Source organism: Pecten maximus, chromosome 5 (assembly GCF_902652985.1).
Source record: "Pecten maximus chromosome 5, xPecMax1.1, whole genome shotgun sequence".
Taxonomy (NCBI): Eukaryota; Metazoa; Mollusca; class Bivalvia; order Pectinida; family Pectinidae; genus Pecten; species Pecten maximus.
The window spans coordinates 25,921,847-25,941,668 of NC_047019.1; the positions used below are offsets into that span (position 1 = coordinate 25,921,847).

General features: G+C 36.1%; 1 protein-coding gene across 1 annotated transcript in view; it reads right to left on the bottom strand.

The window, feature by feature from the left end:
- Positions 1-17,787, bottom strand: part of LOC117327669 (DNA polymerase theta-like) — a 30,615-nt gene extending 12,828 nt beyond the window's left edge. The window contains 17 exon segments of the mRNA XM_033884749.1: positions 1-2,662; positions 2,969-3,212; positions 3,820-4,144; positions 4,411-4,556; positions 5,082-5,256; positions 5,677-5,816; positions 7,794-8,009; positions 8,335-8,481; positions 9,194-9,555; positions 10,225-10,351; positions 11,169-11,325; positions 11,832-11,986; positions 12,791-12,943; positions 13,458-15,024; positions 16,480-16,525; positions 16,827-17,048; positions 17,677-17,787. Of these exon segments, the coding sequence (XP_033740640.1) occupies positions 1-2,662; positions 2,969-3,212; positions 3,820-4,144; positions 4,411-4,556; positions 5,082-5,256; positions 5,677-5,816; positions 7,794-8,009; positions 8,335-8,481; positions 9,194-9,555; positions 10,225-10,351; positions 11,169-11,325; positions 11,832-11,986; positions 12,791-12,943; positions 13,458-15,024; positions 16,480-16,525; positions 16,827-16,915 (6,711 nt within the window). The 5' untranslated portion in view covers positions 16,916-17,048; positions 17,677-17,787.
- Positions 17,788-19,822: the final 2,035 nt, after the last annotated feature.

A 19,822-nucleotide genomic window follows, 5' to 3' on the forward strand; every position in this document is an offset into this window, starting at 1 on the left:
GTAGCTTTGTCTGTGTTTGCACATGAACTGACACCAGCTGCTACACACTGAGTTTTCGAGAGAAGATATTGGTTTTGATGATTTATATAAACACATTTTTTTATTATCTACATCACAGTGTCTGTTTGTCTGTTTACCTACAGTATGTACGGATCCATCAAACATATCCTCTGTATTTTCCTCTGAGTTTATCTCTAAAGCTTTCTCTACCATAGAGATTGTAAGAGACTCATCCATGCTATCAATTTCAATATCTTGTTTACACATTTTTATCACATTAAAATTACTTTCTGGGTCTACAGACTTTAAGTCACAATTTTTTATCTCTGACCCTCCAGCTTTAGGGTTCAAATCACTTGTACCTGACCCTACAGATTTGGGGTCACACTTTCTGTCCCCTGACCCTCCAGAGTCAATATTCTTAACCTCTGAAGACACATAATTTTGGTCGTTTTGCTCCACTTCAACAGCCAAAGCAGCTGTACAGCTGAATGAATCACTCATTTCTAAAGCCAACACAAAGTCTTGTGTTGATTGACTAGTTGGAGGTTTCTCTTTTTTCTTTTCCTGAATAAGGGAGGTAACTCTAGCAACTTCTTGGGGAACAATGCGTAGATCACCATATGAGCCATCAGCTATATCATTTCCAGTCAATTCAAAGGTGCCCTCCTCAGAATAACCATATTGCCTGTCATCAAAGTTACTGGCAGCAATCAACTCCAGGGACACATCATGTACAGAACTGTCAGTCACAGTGCTATGAATGTTATCAATTTTGGGGATTTGCTCATGATTAAACACACGGCCCTGCATACATCCAATCCTAGGGACATGTTCAGAACCATCCTCCTTTTTTCTGTCCCTTGGATTACTGTCAGCTTTACCATCTTCATTCATTGGTCCTTTCTTCTCTCTATTACTGCTGTGTGCTTTCGCTGCATTCCTTGTACAGAGGTTTCCATCTTTTCTTTGATCATGTTCAACACTGTCTACCAACTCACTACCTGCCAGATCCTCAGAATAAAGTGAAGGGGATGTCAAATTACTTCCCTTCTGTACACCTCTGCTAACTGGTGATATTTTTTCACTTCTCGGTTTCTCAGGAATATCTCCCATTATAAAATCAGTCTGTGAATCCAATTCAAAACTATCAGCAAATTCATTGTCTGTGTTTTGTATATCACTTTTATCATCATGCGATTCTGAGTCTGTTACAGTGTTAATGTGGCTTTCAGAGGATCCCAAGTTAAATGCTACAGTCTTTTTAGCTGTTCTGTCTTTACTGGAACCAATCAGTTTCCCAACTGTTGAAAGGACTTCCATACCATGTACACCTTTATCACAATCACTTTCTTCTGGACCCACTTTACTGACAAAGTTCAGATCATTCAGCTTTGTTTCATCTTCCTTTTCATGACCTTTCCCCTCCTTTTCTGCCAGGCCTGATAATCCAAATGAATCATCAAATGTAAAACTTATATCTTCAATGATTTGGTCAAACTTTATGGGACTGGGAGATCGTTTCCTAGGACAAACCTCCTGCGATGTCACCCCACCACTGTCTGGTTTCTCAGGACCAACATCACAGAATGTCTTGCCACACTCACCAATGTGGACATCTGCTTCCACAACAATGGTGCTTGGTGACACCTTAGATGAGAGTTGTTCCTTTAGTAAAACTTTGTGTTCAGACATTTCCTCGCTGGAATGCTGAATGTTAGCACTTCTTCCTACAGTAGGTTTAACACTATCTTCCATAGCCTCTACATTCTCCTGACTAGAATCATCTTGCATTGATTTTGTTACAGAAGCAGATGCAGGTTTGTTTAAATGTATGTCTTTATCGGAATTATCAACAACCAACTTAACATCTGTGCTATTTAACCTTCCTGAACGTTCTTTCTGTGTAAATCCTCCCACAGACTTTACTTGATTAGCTTTGTTAGAAACATTGATGACTAGAGTATTTGTCAATGAACAAATGGAATTCCTTGGTTCCGACACTTTTTCTATGGCACTGTCCTTCAAATGCCCTTGAATGGAAATAGGTTTTGACTTTGACATTATCACAGCTTTTCCAGGCGGACTAACAATGGCCTGCACATCCCTTGACCCAGGTTGTGGACTGACTACTACTGAATGGTGCTGTATTTGAGACCTTGTCCCTGTAACGTTGAGACTAACATTTGTCCGGTTGCTCGACCGTCTTGATTTATTCCGAGATCTTGCTGACCTACTGCCTCGTCCTGGACCAATGACAAATGAACTATTCTTATGACTGGATATATTAATACTACTTTGTGTGCTCCTTGAATCAGTATGAACTTGACCACTAATAATTGAGGATTCATCCATTGTAACAGACTCCGCCCCTCTCTCGTCTTGTTCCGGTCCATTGTTGTTAGATCCTGGTCCTCTCTCACCTAGCCGCACCTCATTCTCAGCAGACCCCAACTCTCTATCACTAGGCTCTATGTCCTGGTTGTCCCTCCACTGTATGCCCAGCCCCCCTAGCTCATCCTGAATGACAGATTTGGCCTCTTCTATGATAGCAAGGGCTGCCTCCTGTTCAGTCACTCCCTTCCTCCCTGTCAGCCAGATACAGCGAGATTTGCGCCGCTGTTCTGCCTCCCATTCGGTCTCATTTTCCTGTTTTTTGTTGCTATGTGATTACAATGATTGAACTCATATTAAAAATTTCAAATAATCCAACTTACCAAAAGCAAAAATTGTGCATATAATAAAAAGAGAGATTTTTTTTTCTTTTGAAATATTTATCTACATCTGTACATATGTATCTGTGTAGGTTTTAACAACATGGAATCGTAAGCAATACAATTGTTGAATGAAGTGATTTTATGAAACAACAAGAATTCCATATTGTGGATTTGTCTTCAGTGTGGACAAAGTAGTGACACTTAATATACAGAAACTAACTATTCTGTTAACACAAAAATGGATACTTTACCTCTGAAATGGGGAGGAACTTTTGAGGACAGCTTCAACATCAGCTGGTAAAGCACTAGCTAGAGCAGCTACAGTGTGGAAGCCTGCATTGAACAGGACACGAGCCCGCTGTCCATTCAGTAGCGTCAGTCGGACAAGATCACACAGTTCTCGCTGGACACCAAAGGTCAGACGGTTTTGAAACTGTGAGAGTATTAGTTCCAAGTTGTGCCATCCGAGCCTAGCACAGAACACCGTCACCATACCTTTTTTTATAGTAAATAAAACAAAACATGAATTCTTCTAAGAGTCTAACCTGATAAATGAGGATAATATTACCCGGTAAATTAAAAGTACTATCCTATTTTTGTGATTTTCAAGTTTAAAATTTGCCAGTATCAGTTGTCAATACTTCCCTTACTTATGATTTGTAAATCTAACATCATCATGACTCAAGACACTGATTGTAAAATTTATTAAAAACAAATAAATCTTGATCATTTTGTGAAAATATTGGGAACAATGAATTTCAATCTTCAATCTTCTGATATATTGAAATCATAAAAATAAATAAAACCACAAAAAATCGAACACCTTGTAAAAACATATGCATACAGGGTCACAGAAATTGTATTCGACATCATAGACATTTTGATAGAATTGAAGGATGCACATTTTTTGTTCGTTTCTTTTCAACTGAATTGTCAGTTATTCAGGCTTCCATCAACAAAACATCAAGTTGTAAAATCAGTAGAATTAGCAACAGAGTCTAATAGTCAAATATTTCCTCTGTGAAAATGTCTAAAATCTGGTGTTATGATCAATGAGAAGAATGGCTTTATCTTTGAACATTTTGTCAAAATTTGAGCTTACCAGCAAATGTAGCAGCAGACTGTTGGAGTGACTGTAGTTGGCCCTTGTTACAGTTGTAGTGATGAGCGACCTCATTGAGCGGCACCTCATGTACAAGGTCATGAAGTATGAGAGCAGTGTAGAACCTCCGATGGACAGCCACCGCCCGTGCCTGAGCCACAGTCTTGGTAGGGAGACGTCCCTGGACAGCTCTGGCTAGAAACCCCTCCTGTACACCAACAAGCTCAGCAACTCGTTTCATGTCGGGGGTGAGTTTCTCCCACATACAGTAGAACTGGTACCAGTCAATCTTATCTCCCAGGTCCATCGTGTAAATTGGTGTCACCTGAAGACAAACGGCAAATTATCAGAACAGGTTTACCCAACAGACTGCTTTTATTAGTTGAAATAATTTGGATTTTTTTGGGGTTTTTTATCTTCAGAAATTGGTACAAATTGGATTAAGTGATTAAGAAACAACTAATTCACGAAGTTAATGAGCAATGATAACTATTTCTCCACTTTTTTTAATGATTATACTGTCAATTAATTAAACATTTTATCACCTTTCCTACTTTCACACCTTTGAGATACAATGCTATCTTAACATACCAGGTATATGATGTGAAGTTCATTCTCCAGGACAAAGCACTGCCTGGCCTTTCTTAGTTCAGCAAACACAGACAGTCCTTCATCAGGCGACATGGAGGAGGCTAGCACAGCTGATCCTAGCTGACTTGGACGGAATCTCTCTTCTTCTGTCACACATACAGATATAAGTAAAGCAAAACCAAGTAGTCTAAAGAAGGTAACTCTTCTACCACCATATAATAAAGACCAAATGAGCATCTTTATGTCATAGCCTGGACAAAATATTCAGTATTGGGCATTGAGGTAAAAAAATTCTGATCAGTCTCCATCAAAACATTTTAATCAATCCCAATCTCTGCTGGTAATAGGTCATGTCATATTACAGTGGTTCCTTAAGAGTTGATCCTTGTTAGAGACAAGCCTACCACACATAATACTGGTATATTACTGATACAGTACTGTTTTTATCTGACAAGCACACTTAAATGGTATGGACTCCAACCATAATATGCCTTTAACATAGAAATATGATATAAAATGCCTTCAAGCGAGGTCTCAGAATTTATATACTTACTCAACAATCTGTAAAAGGTATTCAAGATTCCCTACAGGAACTAAATTTTTTTCATATTATTGACTCTATTTAACTTCCGAAATTATCTGTCATCAACACGTCATTGACAAATACGAACCTGTTTCTGCAGACTTCTGCAATGTGACAAACTCATTTTCTTGAAGGAAAGTGATACAGTCTTGTATGATGGTGGCAGCCTGTTGATCATCGGAGGGTAGGGATGCAGCCAGCATGGTACAGGAGATGTAGGTCACTACATCATTAGGGCACGTCGCCACTCCACTGACTACAATCTGTTCAATTACATTAAAACGTACAAGGTTAAATGCATTGTTTTATCAGGTATGGTAATTTATCTTCAATTCATGCAGTGATATTAACTATTTACATGAAAAATACTGGTTTTCTGCAGTATTGAACTTGTTGGTTTCAGAGTTGTTGCAATGCAGTCGTTAATTTTTCACTGATTTTGTTGCAATATTGAATTTTTTTATGCACAATTTATAGTTTTATATGTATTGAATTTTGTAAGTCAGGCTTTCTTAAATGAAAAACTCTGATCACATTTAATAAACAATTCCTTAAGAAATGGAAACTCTTTAAAGATTGGCTATTTTAAACTTTGCACTGACTGTCTCATTTTAAACTCGTTCTATAATCACTGAATTTTTTTTTTTAGATTTTTGTGAGTTTAATGTATTAAACTATCTGACCTCTAAAATGGCCCTCTTTAGACTGGAGCTGAGCTGACCCTGGTTTTTTAAAAGACAACTCTGCACAGGTGGTAAGGCGGACCTGACCAGAGTCATAGCCTTGCTTCTCTCAGTACCCTTACATATTAGTATGCTTTCTCCTGGAAAATAAAAACAAAACAAGTATATAAACATATACACAACTTAAGTAGATTGGGGGTCTAATTCAATTCAAGTTTATTCCTTAGGCCTTTCAGCCCATAAGAGAAAATTACAACATGTGTATAGATATAAATGCATACAAGTACGTACAATTAGATGAATATAAGACAGACGGAGAGTGGTCATAATAATAATGGTATTTTCAGGATAATTCAGACATATTGTACATGGAAAATAAGTTACACCTTTTAGTTTTTCTGCCCTTTCCTGAAAGCTAACTGAATAAATTTTCCAATTTCATTCCTTTCTTTTACATTATTAACGCTTAACAATTTTATCAATTTAAAAACACTTGGTTTTGTATAATAATACTTCTTAATATATTTTGCACAAATTTCTGCATAAAATGGACACTGTAGTAAAAACTGAAATTCATCTTCAATTTCTTCTAAATGGCAACAAGAACATAATCTATTTAACCTTGGTATATTTCGTTTTCTGCCATATTCTATATTTAAATTATGTGAAGAAAGTCTTATTCTTGAAATACCTTTTTTATACAAAGAATCGATAGGCTTAGTAAGATAAAATTGCAGACAAAAGTTATCAACTAAATGTTGGTATAATGATCCCCTTGACATATCTTTAATTCTGTTAATGATTTCTTGTTTATAAACATCTTTAACACTATTCTCAATAATACTGTAAGTATAACAATCAACGAGAGATTCATGCCATAGATAAGCTAAACCTAGCTTATGTTGGAAGTTGTAGAATAAGAACTTTTCCTGACTAGTGACCTCATTTAATTTCTGTTCTGGAATAGGACTAGGTAATTATTGAAAAACTTGATGTACATGTATATCCAAGTTAAAATTCTATTTAAAATCTACCTAATATAGCAATAAAGTATAATCTCAATTGGTTGGTTTGTTTTTGTTTAACGTCCTATTAACAGCCAGGGTCATTTAAGGACGTGCCAGGTTTTGGAGATGGAGAAAAGCCGGAGTACCCGGAGAAAAACCACCGGCCTACGGTCAGTACCTGGCAACTGCCCCACGTAGGTTACAAACTCGCAACCCAGAGGTGGAGGGCTAGTGTTAAAGTGTCGGGACACCTTAACCACTCGGCCACCGCGGCCCCGTATAATCTCAAACACTAAAACAAATTGATAAAGCAAATAACATTTTGAAATATGTACACCTATGGAATATTTTTGATCTACTCAAATTTACACTTATCTAAAACAAAAATACACTCCCTTTGAGTGGTAAAGGTATGGCACTAACAAATATGTATATTAACGATAATCAGTCAAGGAAAATAATTGTTGGACTTTTTTGTTAGCAGTTAAATATCAGCAAGAAGTATATTCATATTCAATTTAGTTTATCAGAGATGAAATTAGAGTAAAATCATTATGTGATATTTGTGAAAATTACTTCAACACTTTGTTCAATTTCCTAATGCAACTTCTCTCTTAAATAAAGTTATGGAGAATAAACTTGTTAGTTTTAGCATTTCTGAATTTGAACTATGAACACTTTACATAACACACTTGATCTAATTCTTGATCCTGAACACTTAACATACAGCACTTGATCTTTTGTCTACAGTTGAGCACTGAACACTACATAGAACACCTGATTAAATTCTGTAGTTTTGATAATAAACAATTTACAAAGAACACTTGATACATTTCTAGTCAAGCACTTAATGCTCTACATGTACACAGAAGACTAAATCAGTTTTGATAGTTGAGACTGAAACACTTTACATAGATCTGAACACTGAAACTACATTATAGAACACTTGATCTATACCTGAAAACTTTACATAGATCTGAACACTGAACGCTTTACATTATAGAACACTTGATTTATTTCTCTACTTGAGCATTGAACACTCTACATAGAAAACTTGATCTTTTTCTATAGTTGAAATCTGAACACTTTACAAGCAACACTGATTTCTACCTTCTGTATCCACTCCCTTACGACCAGCCCTGCCAATCATCTGTTTATAGGTGAGGAAATCAATTGTTTTTCCAGCATGGACGACTGGCGACCTGATGATGACGCGTCTTGCTGGCAGATTGACACCAGAAGACAGAGTAGAGGTTGCCACAAGTACCTTCAGAATTCCCTGACGAAACCCTCCCTCCACAATGTCTCTCTCATCAAACGTTAATCCTACAAAATCCAGGAAGAGTCATAAAAAACACATTCAAAGTTTGATTCCCAGATACCAATTATACATGTATTAGTATTACAAGAGGCCCATAGGCCTTAACGGTCACCAGGGTTATTTCAAGTTATTTAATTGACCCTTTTTGGCCCCACGCATCAGCCCAGGGTGTCAGTCATGGCCAACATGTGCATACCATCAAGTTGTCATCCCATACTGATAATGTTAATAAAGTTAGAATGAATTCCAATAGAAATCAAACAAATGATAGTCAAAATAGTCACCTTTATATTACCCTTTTCTACAAAGTGATGGGTATGGTAAGTATACCTGCATGGTGATAAGCAACCCCATAATACACGGTACGTCCTAGAGTGCTATCTAGGCCCACTGGAGTACGGCGTAGCTGTTCTACCACATCACTTAGGGCTGCTCTGTTCAGGGGCAGGGCGTGGAATTCTGTACTGTTCCTCGCAGCTGGACAGAAGTCAGAAGTTACATTCACTAATAAACACTTCTAATATTACTTTAACTGATATTACTTGACACAAGTGGTGCAAGAATCTGATACCACTTACAAAGTGGCTAGTTTTAAAATATAGAATATGAACTGAATTGTTGAATTTACCTTAATAAGCAGGTTGATTTTGAGGACTTTTTTTTTTTAACAAGATAGCAAGATCTAAGTTTTGAACCCATGTTTTTCAGTGATAGAAAACAGGATTCATTTCAAAAACAAAGGAGAAATTTTCTACTTTAATATACTAATATCTAAAATAAATGATACTATTTCTGCACTTTTAATGAAGCTTGCTAACCCCTTTCTATTTCGTAGGGAGATCCCAAATTTTGTGTCCGAATGTATACCTGTAACTTATCAGCAGTTCTATTTCACATTTCCTATTAGACAGAGCTTCAGCAATAGGAGATCTTTATTATGAGGCTTAACATTTTGAATTCAGCAATCTCCTCTATGGAAATTTCAAAACTTGAACAACTTGTAAATTAATTATCATTATTATGATAGATAAAATACATGTATGTTAATTTGATATTACAGTATATCAAGAGCTTACTTTTTAACGTACTAAAATTTAATATTTAATTTATTTTATCATTCAGAGAGAAAGACTGATAAACTTTATTTGTTATCAATAAGAACAGACGGTATGTCCTGTGGAACACCTACCCATGTCATTCCTTAGTATGTTGTAAAATTCCCTGGCAATGCTTTCACACAACTTTTCACACCAGTTCTTGGAGGGACAAAATATAAGAACAGAGTGACCATTGTTTAAGGTCTCCAAACATAGGGGTATCACATGATCATCATCTCCCTTGAAGGTTAAAGTCAGGTCAATATCGCGAATCTTTGACATGCAGGAATCGTAGATAGCCGTGCCTAGCTTGATGGTCTCCGTGAGAGGCACCGGTCGGAAGTCGGTGAGAAACATTTTAGCGTTCAGCCAACCAGCCAGTAGCTCAAGGTTGGGCAGAGTCGCGCTCATCCCCACAATCTGTATTGGGTTGTGTGTTATTTCATCAACACTCCTAAGAATTACAAATGAACAGAATAAATGAAAATATCTTGTGCTTGTATTTTTCTCATAATCTATCAAGAAAATAATTTAGTTAGTTTGTTAAAATGCTGAACGGCCCATCAACACTACAAAGGTCATTAGGGCCAAAATAAGTGATCAAACACACAAGCAAAAAGGGCAAGAGACAAAATGACATAAATCAACGAAATATGTAAAATATATTGGTACACTCACGATAGGCTTAAGATCAAAAAGTGGCTATGGTTAGTCAAACAAGAAAATAATAGAATAATAAATTTCAAAATATCTCACAAAATGTGATCATAGAATAACAATTTGCAAGTAATTATATTTTAAAGTGTGATAATAACCTGCCACGATAGATTATACCCTCACTATCAGAAGTTGCTTGAATGCTCTATCATAATTATAACCATGATCTTGCTTTTAACCCTAACGGTTAAATCCAAACTGGTACAACAGTGACTATACACAAGTCCTGTTTGGAAAAGTAACAGTAACCTTGTTTTAATTACTGAACACTGAGATTGGATGTCTGTACAGTAGCGAAGCCAAACTCTATTAAAGGTAAGGTGGTTTTATCTTAAATCTTCGTAGGTCAAATGACTTAAATGAGAGATAGTGTTTGTGGACACAGCTGCAGTGAAATGTTTCTTACTTCTGATTGTTCCTAACTTGAGCATTCTCCTTTCTGATAACATAGCAAATTTTAGTAAGCAGAAGTTCCAACAGGTAGCCTCGATGTGGATCTCCCACCAGATGGAGCTCATCAACAACAATGATTCCTGGCAACCAATAAAAAATCTTAGTGTTGTACGTGCATGAAAAACAAGCGTACTGTGGCATGCAACAATATTGGCTCGTCAAATGTAGATATTGTTATTATACCTTAAACTGTATGAGTGTTTAGGTGGTATGCTACAAAGTCAATGTTTCATTTTCTTACAATCTGTGGAAAACAAGTAACCAGGAGTTAGTCTCCAACTCATTAAACACAGCTAGATGCCTTGTTTATAAAGTCTATGGAGTTTCAAAGAAATACATGTAGGTAGAAAACTTTAGGGTATTTTCAGATAAGATTCAAGCACTAGAAATAAATGAAGGGCAAAACTTTTGCAAAAATAGTTGAAATATATCATAATGTTTAAGCCAGCTCAAAGAAATTGGTTAAAATATATAGACCTCTGAACAAAAATCAGACACTGAAATTAACAAAGGGCAATGACTTTTGCAGTTTGAAAAAGTAGTTGAATCAAAATTTTTCAGGTTTCAGGTAAACACATTGAAGTGGTTTTCTTAAATCATGATTATAATGCATACCAAGTTTAAAAGAGATAGGTGAAATGCAGGAGAAGAATTTTACACTGGCCAGTCTGATTATTGAACAACGCCATACTGTCATACTCTTGTCAAATTTGACGGACCAATAAGAAGTTTTACATTTTCAATAAATTACATAACTATTTTGATAGTATGACTTTCCACGTTCTATTAACAGAAAATCTGATGACATGATTGCAACAGAGAGCAAAAGTAAATTCTAGTTATATAGTCAGAAGCCTTCTGACACTGTGACAGCTAGAATGATCTCATTATTACTACCTAGTTGGCCCAGTGTGTTGTCTTCCAACATCCTGTTAATAAGGCCATTGCCCTTCTCTATTGTACACACAGCCACGTCTACACTGCTGAGGCCTCCAGGAGGAGAATGGCTGCCCATGAACCCATTCACACGGATACCAGCATCCTGGTACAGCTCCTAAAATGTAGACAGACAATGAAATGTCCAGGGATATATAACTAATTTCAATTACGATATGACTACAGGTAGGCTATGATGTTTGTTTTTATAAATTAAGATTGTCAGTTGGCTGAAATACATGAACATGTACCAATGTTTGCTTGCTGGGTTTATCACACTGTTAAAACACATGTCTTTTAGTCAGAATCACTGTAGTAGTTGTTGGCAACTCAATGAAAGCATATATATATGTACATGTACATCTGTTCTGCAAGCTATCCCATGTAATTGAGGTAAAGTGTCCAGCCCCTGACAGCCATGATAGCACAGGATGGTCTGTGACCTCAGACTCCCGGGAAACAGACCCATTAGGGCAGTGATCAAACCACACACCTGGGATCTTCAACTGAATTTACACTGCCAACAACTCTAAATGTAACCGGCCACACCGACAAAATTCTTTACACAATAGGATGTCAATCTACCACTTTCTGATCACTTCACCCTTCTTAGCTCATGATTACCTGTAGGTAAAACATCTTCTCCCTGGTAACAGACACAAATGGTAGAATGATGATAGCCTTTTTCTTGGTCTCTACAATACGCTTCAGTACCAACAGCTCTGCCACCATGGTCTTACCAGCACTGGTTGGGGCAGAGTACACAAGGTTACCTCCAGCTGGGAGACAGAAACATAAACAGAGTAAGAATTTTGATTTTAAAGTTGATTATGGTGAGCCATATACCCAGGTATCTTACAGGAAAAGGGGTAAAGGTGCATGTTTATCTTTACCTGAGAAATACTATTCAACATTTCATCATTAATTTCATTCAAGTATCTGAACTAAGTAGCCCTCATTAATAACACCTTACATCTACAGTGTCTATTCTATATTATCATCTATAGTTGCTTCAGTATTACTTATTAATCCACATAAAATTGTTATTGGTGTTATTCTTATTGGATGCTATATTCATTTTGTCATAAAAATTATTTTTACAAATTAATTATGAGAAAAGTCAAAGAAATTGATCTTTAGGTTTTACCATTAAAAGTGACAGACTTAACATTATCCAATGATGTCCAAAATTTGAAGTTAGACAAAAAGGAAACCCATGGAAATGTATTGAAAATATCAATAAAGTGACATAAAATCCAATGAGGAAAAAAAATCAAACATGAAAACCTAGCAGGTTACTCTTGAAATTCAAAATGCAGACAGTACTCCAAAGTTTCCATTGTTGATCAGCCTTCTACAGCAATGATAAGTATTTCCTGTTGATAATAGCAGTTACTATGACTTTAGGTAAGCATTCTAAACCATTAAACAGGTCTCTAGATATCCAAATATTATATCTCACGTCAGATGAACCAATTATTCCCCTTTGAAGCTTCATAACAAAGAGTACACTTGCTATTCATTACAATGATGTTGTACTAATTAGCTCTAATTCATAATTAAGTAAAACCAAAGGTCATTACCGAGGACATTTTCTGTACACAAACATTCAGCCTGCCAATCAAACATGGTGATGATACCCCGTCTGTGGTATTGTTTCAGCACGGTGTCTGGCAGCCCCCAGTTAGCAAGTACCAGTCTGTCTGTGTGTCCATCAGATATCTCTCTGTCTAATTCTGGAAAAGTTCAAATTACGTCTCTTGTTGAGTTGAACATATCTGGCTTTTTATTCTCAAGTTGTCCAGTTGAAATAAAATATATGTATATACAATAATACATGTACATTAAAACCAAAAGCTATTTATAAATAATTCTTAAAAAACAAAGTGTTTCCAATAATCCAATTGACCCTATATTTTATGCCTACCCTGAAGTATTTTTCGGTCATTTTCAAGGAAAGACTATTTAAGTTAAGATTCCTTGTCTATATAACCTAAGTAAAAACCATCTTCAAAATAAAAATATTTCCCTACCTACCTACTTTATTATTTTTTGGCATGTAAGTGGAAACACACATTATTCTTTTAGGCCTAAGGTCAAAATTATTGGGTTTTTTTTTTAATACGCTGAAATATTTATACAACAAAGATGCAAATGAAACTGTGAAAATTTATATTATGCAATATAACTATCTTCAGATGTTTGAAAAATGAGAAAATTTGAATAAAATATATATTCACAGATATCTACCTTTTTGAGTTTTACTGTCTATACATCTCATTTCAGTAGCATTACTTGTTTTCTCGTTACCGTTGACAGCAGGTGACGCTAGCCTAAAATCATTGGTTTTCTCGTTACCATTGACAGCAGACGACACTGGCCCAACATTACTTGTTTTCTCGTTATCGTTGACAGCAGGTGACACTAGCCTAAAATCATTGGTTTTCTCGTTACCATTGACAGCTGACAACACTGGCCCAACACTACTTGTTTTCTTGTTGCCGTTGACAGCTGACAACACTGGCCCAACACTACTTGTTTTCTTGTTGCCGTTGACAGCTGACAACACTGGCCCAACACTACTTGTTTTCTTGTTGCCGTTGACAGCTGACAACACTGGTCCAACACTACTTGTTTTCTTGTTGCCGTTGACAGCTGACAACACTGGCCCAACACTACTTGTTTTCTTGTTGCCGTTGACAGCTGATGACACTGGCTCAACATTACTGGTTTTCTCATAACCGTTGACAGCAGATGACATTAGCCTTACATTATTGGTTTTCTCATTACCATTAACAGCAGACAACACAGGCCCAACATTATTGGTAATCTTGTTACAGTTGACAGCTGATGACACTGGTATGGTATTACTAGTTCTCTTGTTACTGTTGATACCAGCCTCTTTTGAATCAGCTTTTGGTTTATCAACAGCATGACTTTCTTTGGCTTCAGGTGACTGACTATCCTCAACTAATACCAACCTATCTAATGATTTTCGTTTTTTCCCACTTGACCGTTGACAACTGTTTTTAGTTACTGGTAATGACTGGACATTATCACTCAATTTTCTTAAATTATCACTGTCACATATTTTTTCCTCAGTATCATTCCGCTTCTTCCGAGAAAATCCTTTCTTTTCTCTGGATGTTTCTTTCCCAGTACACAAAGATTCAATTCTTTGGCTTCGCAGAGACTTCTGGGGAGTCTCACAAAATCTTGATTTTTCATTCCTGATTCTACCACTAGAATTTTCTTTTTGAGAATCAACCTCAAGTCTCTGAGACGTTTCCAACCCACACATGGGGCTAGGAATAGTAAAGAGAGATTTGAAAAGTTGAGTTTGTACCTGAGGAGTAGTACCATCAGAAACTCTGGGGCGTTTAGACACACCTTGAGGATGAATAAGATTGGGTGTGGAGGCTTCCTGTGGGCTGTCCCAGGATAGGTTGGGGTCTTCACCAACAGACAATCTTTTAAGACATTTCCCTGGCCATGCATCTCTTTTGTTTGATGTGTTAGGTTTTGGACTTAGCTTCTCTTGTTCACTAGTTGTCTTCCATTTCCCTGTATGTGATTGTCGAAATGCCAGGCCTTCCTTACCATTTTTTAGCTTCTGTAACTTTGATGAAGTACGGCCAGGAGTAGTCTTTCCTTTATGCGTTATCTTCAGTCCAGGTTCACTACTATCTTTTTCCTCTTTCTCCATCTGTTCCATGATGTCCACCATCTCAGTATCAAACTCTGAACACAGGGATAAGGAGAAAGAAGATTTTGAGGCAGGAGCTGCCCCTTCCTGCTTAAACTGATGCTTGCCAACCTGAAATACCCAAAAGTATGTTTTATTATTAAGTCAACAGGAAATGTTGACACAAACAGATACTAGAACTTGTCCTAAATGTTTTCTTAAAAATAATTTTGATATGTGGTTCTAAGGAAATAGTGGTAATAAACTTCAAGTGGCAAAATTCAAAATGACACAAGGTGGCCATCTTGAATAAGAATATCTAACAAAGCTGATAATAACACAGACATATACAGTTTCTGTAGATTTTCTTATGGAATAAAGATCTAGAACCAACTAATATCCATAAATGTCCTTTGAGAAAAATCATTAACAAGAATGGAATACAGATGAAAGGTAATTTGCTGTCATACACTGATGATTGACTGAAAATGTATTATATGAAACTTGTGACAATGGGTTATCTCAGGCAGAGAATGGTCAAAATGGAGCCTAGTTGAAGATTATCAAACAAGAATTCCAGCAAGTTAGGATTTGAATTTTAAAAATCAAACAGATTTGATTTGCAAATCAAAACAAGTTTCATGCAAAATTTAAGTGTTTTTCATACAGAAACCAGAAAGCACTGTATGAAGTTTTAGGTTGATTGACCCAAAGGGAACTGGACAGATTTTCTATATATTTACAGTGACCGTAACGTTCGAACCTGAAAAGCAATCCCAAGCAAGCACTTTTGATAATGAAGTACTATACAAAGTTTGAGTTTAATTGGTCCAAGAGAACTCGAGTTATCAAATGGAAACCAAGTTTCTATTAATAGCAACAGTGACCTTGACCTTTGAACATCGAAACTTAAAGCAATCCCAAGCAAACACTTCCTATAAGTAAGCAATGCATCAAGTTTTAGTGTGATTGGCCCAAGGGATCTCAAGTTATCGCAAGCAAACCTGTTTTCTATTTATAGTAGCAAGGACCTTTGACCTTTGAACCTGAAAAGCAATCATAAGCAAGCACTTGGTAAGGAAGCACTGTGTGAAGTTTGAGTTTAATTGGCTGAAGGGAACTTGAGTTGTTGCATGGAAACCAATTTTCTATTAAAACTAACAGTGACCTTGACCTTTGAACCTGAAAAGCAATCCCAAGCATGCCCTTTTGGTAAGGAAGCACTGTTTCAAGTGTGAGTTTGATTGGCCGAAGGTAACTCGAGTTATTGCATGGAAACCAATTTTCTATTAATAGAAAGTGACCTTGACCTTTGAACCTGAAAAGCAATTCCAAGCAAGCACTTTTGGTAAGGAAGCACTGTATGAAGTTTGAGATTGATTGGCCAAAGGGAACTCGAGTTATTGCATGGAAACCATTGTGCGGACTCCGCCGCTGTCGACGCAGACGTAGAAATACCTAATATGTCACCTTATCAATTACAAGGCGACACAAAATTGAAAAAACAGTCAAAAGCCCAGCAGCGACTAACTATGGACAAATACAAGCTACAGATTTTGTTTATCATATACATGCAATTATGCATACCTGTTTAGTCGTTCCATAGCTACTTCTTGAAGCAGCAACGGTTGAGCTGTGAAGGACAATAATTTGTCTTTAGATAATGCCACATGTTTTCATTTTCAATTCTAAATTTATTAATTGTGAATATATATACAGTACCCATGTGTTATATTATTGAGAAGTAGGTTCATATATTTCCAAAAAGAAGGATTTCCTAATGATTTTTAAATTTATACAGCAAATGGTGAAAAATACATATCTTTCAAAGTCTTTGTTGTTGCATTTCACCCTGCCATTCCATGATAGAAATATTTTTGAAAAAATAAAACAAACTTTGTATTTTTATCCACAAAATCACATCTTACACATACTTTGGTTCTCGGCCTGTTGAATGTGTGTTAACTGGAAGTCTTCCAAGGCGTTTACGGCCAACAGCAAGTCCATCTTCTCTAGTTGCCATTTCAAAAACATGGCTCTACTAGATTCATTACTTGATTGAAGCACCAAATAGTCTCGGAGCTCCCTCTAGACATACATGTCAAACTGATAAGGCAACCGTCATAACCAATGGATTTCTCTCTCATCTTCTGTGTCTACAAATTAAACATACATAAATTTATATATAACTAGAACCACAGGTGCCTGACTCGTTTTTATAAAATAATAACATATAGAGTACATATCATTTATATGTACTCTATATGTTATTATTTTATAAAAACGAGTCAGGCACCTGTGCTAGAACATGTTTAAGGAGCATGATACGAAGCATTCATGATAAATGTTTATTTTACTCTTTGCTAATTATTGTTCCTGACATTATTTATTGGTCTTTCATGACTGTCACACAAACGATCAATGAATACATCTCTGTGGCCAAACAACAATAATAGTCAGTTTAAGCCAAACATGCAAAATTCGATTGATATATCATAATCAGTTTTTGACCGACTTAGCACATAATGTTCAAAACACCAGCCATGTAAGTTTTCGTGACGTTTTTGTTGAGGTATCTATAACCTACTCACAGACTACTGAGTAGCCCGAGTTTTCTCTGGCCCTGTCACCATGTCAAACATGGTGACAGGGCCAGAGAAAACTTGGGCTAATAACTGAGTAGGGCAGAGTTACTGAGAGTACATGCTAGCATTTGTGTTTTAACAAAGTCTAATATAGCTGCCGAAAAATCTAACATCAAACATGTGTATAACTGATACAAACTGTCGTTTTGTATGCCTAGTTGTTTTTTAAGGATGATTTCCATGGTCTTCTGATATACGTCAACTGTTGCTTTTAATAACTTCTATGGCCATCTTCCTGTTTTGAACTTTCCGCCATTTTTAGTCATGGTCAGGAAGACGCTCGCAATCAATTCTAGACTTGCACTTGTCCGACATGTACCGAGTCCAAAACTTACCTGTACTAGAGACTTTAGTATTATTTAGTTTGAACATATTTTTATTGAAAAATTCAATAGGAATTGGACACAAGTTATTCAACTTATATATCGTCCTTTTCCATATACAAGTATGAGATGATATATACAATGGCAGCAATTATAATGAATGATGATGACATATATACGTATATATAAAAGAAACACAACATTAATTATTATAGGTGACAAGAAATAATACACTTGACATACCAGTACCCATAATTTATGTAGAAAGTTAGCTTTCGATTACATGGCGTTTTGTATACATATTATAAGATATATACTATAATTATGTAGCTGAAGATATAAATACACTGTACTATAAGTCATGAAAATTAAACCACTACAGAAAACGTTCAGTATTTTTTTATGTATTCTTGGACTATTAAACGTATATTTTCATTTTCTTTTTCGCTTAGGTCATCAGATCCATTAAGTATCAACTTCAAATCAATGTTAACATTGTGTACTGATAATTTTCTCAAAAGAATTGCACGTTGGTTATTAAATTGATTACACTCGAAAAAGTAATGAGATGCGTTTTCAACAGGAAAGGAACAATTGCAAAATGGATACAGAATTATATTAACTTTATAGAGGTCACCATTTAATGCACTACAACCATGTCGGAGTCTTGTATGTATAACATCAAGTTTTCTGTTTCCTATGGTCAGTCTAGTTACATTTTTTTTCGGTTTAATTTTTTGTTTAAATTTTGACACAGTTTCTGAAGACCGTATTGAAATGTCTAAAGGATTCCAAAATTTCACAGTACTAGGAAGGAATGATTTTTCAAATAATGTAAGGCGACATCTAGGTGGTATATAATTTTGATTATTTCTTAAGTTATAATTAATATTTTCGTTAACTCTGTTTGGCAAAATGTCATTTAAGTAAGACGGAGCCAAATTATGGTGCATTTTATAAAATAATAACAATTTCTTTTGTTTCCGTCTTTCAGATAGTGTATATAGTGTAGATAGTATTATACATGTGTATAGGCCTAGGTCGCTGCCTGTACACATCATTAAGCAGAACAAGTGATTTCGCTTGCTTTTGTGAGAAATTCTAGGATTTGTTATTATTGGGAAAATAAATTTTAATGTTCTGATAATTTTTCTACATGTAGACTTATTTTTTGACTATTACAATATGATTTATAATTGTCATCACCATTTTCTAAATTTCTCCATGGATCTTTAATTATCAAATAGGGGTCGCGATAGCACGGTCGGTTAGCGCGTTCCCCACGTAATCTTACGTGACGATCCGAGGTGTGTGGTTCGAAGCTTCCTAGCTTCTTATACCCGTGTCAGTTTGTGTTTCTCGGGGATCTGAGAAACGGGTCAGTCTGTGCTGTCGTGGTTGTGTCCTTGGGCAAGACACTTTACCCTTATTGCTGTTGATGGCATGAGAAGGGCTTTCTGTATGTTGTTCAAGGAGGTAGTCACCAACTACTACAAGGAGACTCCGCCTCAAAATTACCCTGGCTGTTCACCGGGCGATAAACCCAGCAAACAAATAAACAAATTTATCAAATTCCATATGTAGGTTCCCCGTGGTCCCTAGCCTGTCTGTGTCTCCAGTGTTGGTAATTTAGTTCATGAGTTCGAAGCCCGGTCAGGATATGGAATTGCCTTCATTCGTCTTTGTGTTACTATGTTATATCTTATTATTAGCACAATTTATCATATGCACATGTTGTGTTGATGATCCGAAGGTTAAAGTATCGTAATTATATTATGTTGAAAATTACATATTTTATTTCAAGTCCATGTGATCAAGTAGCCTGTTTCTAGTTTGAAGAGATTATTTCTTAAAGAGATAAATAAATATTTAATTGTGTGACTGACATACTTTTTCAAACGGTAAAACATTTAAAATGTATGTATCGCCGAAACGAGCATATTTGGCAGCTTAATGAATTAA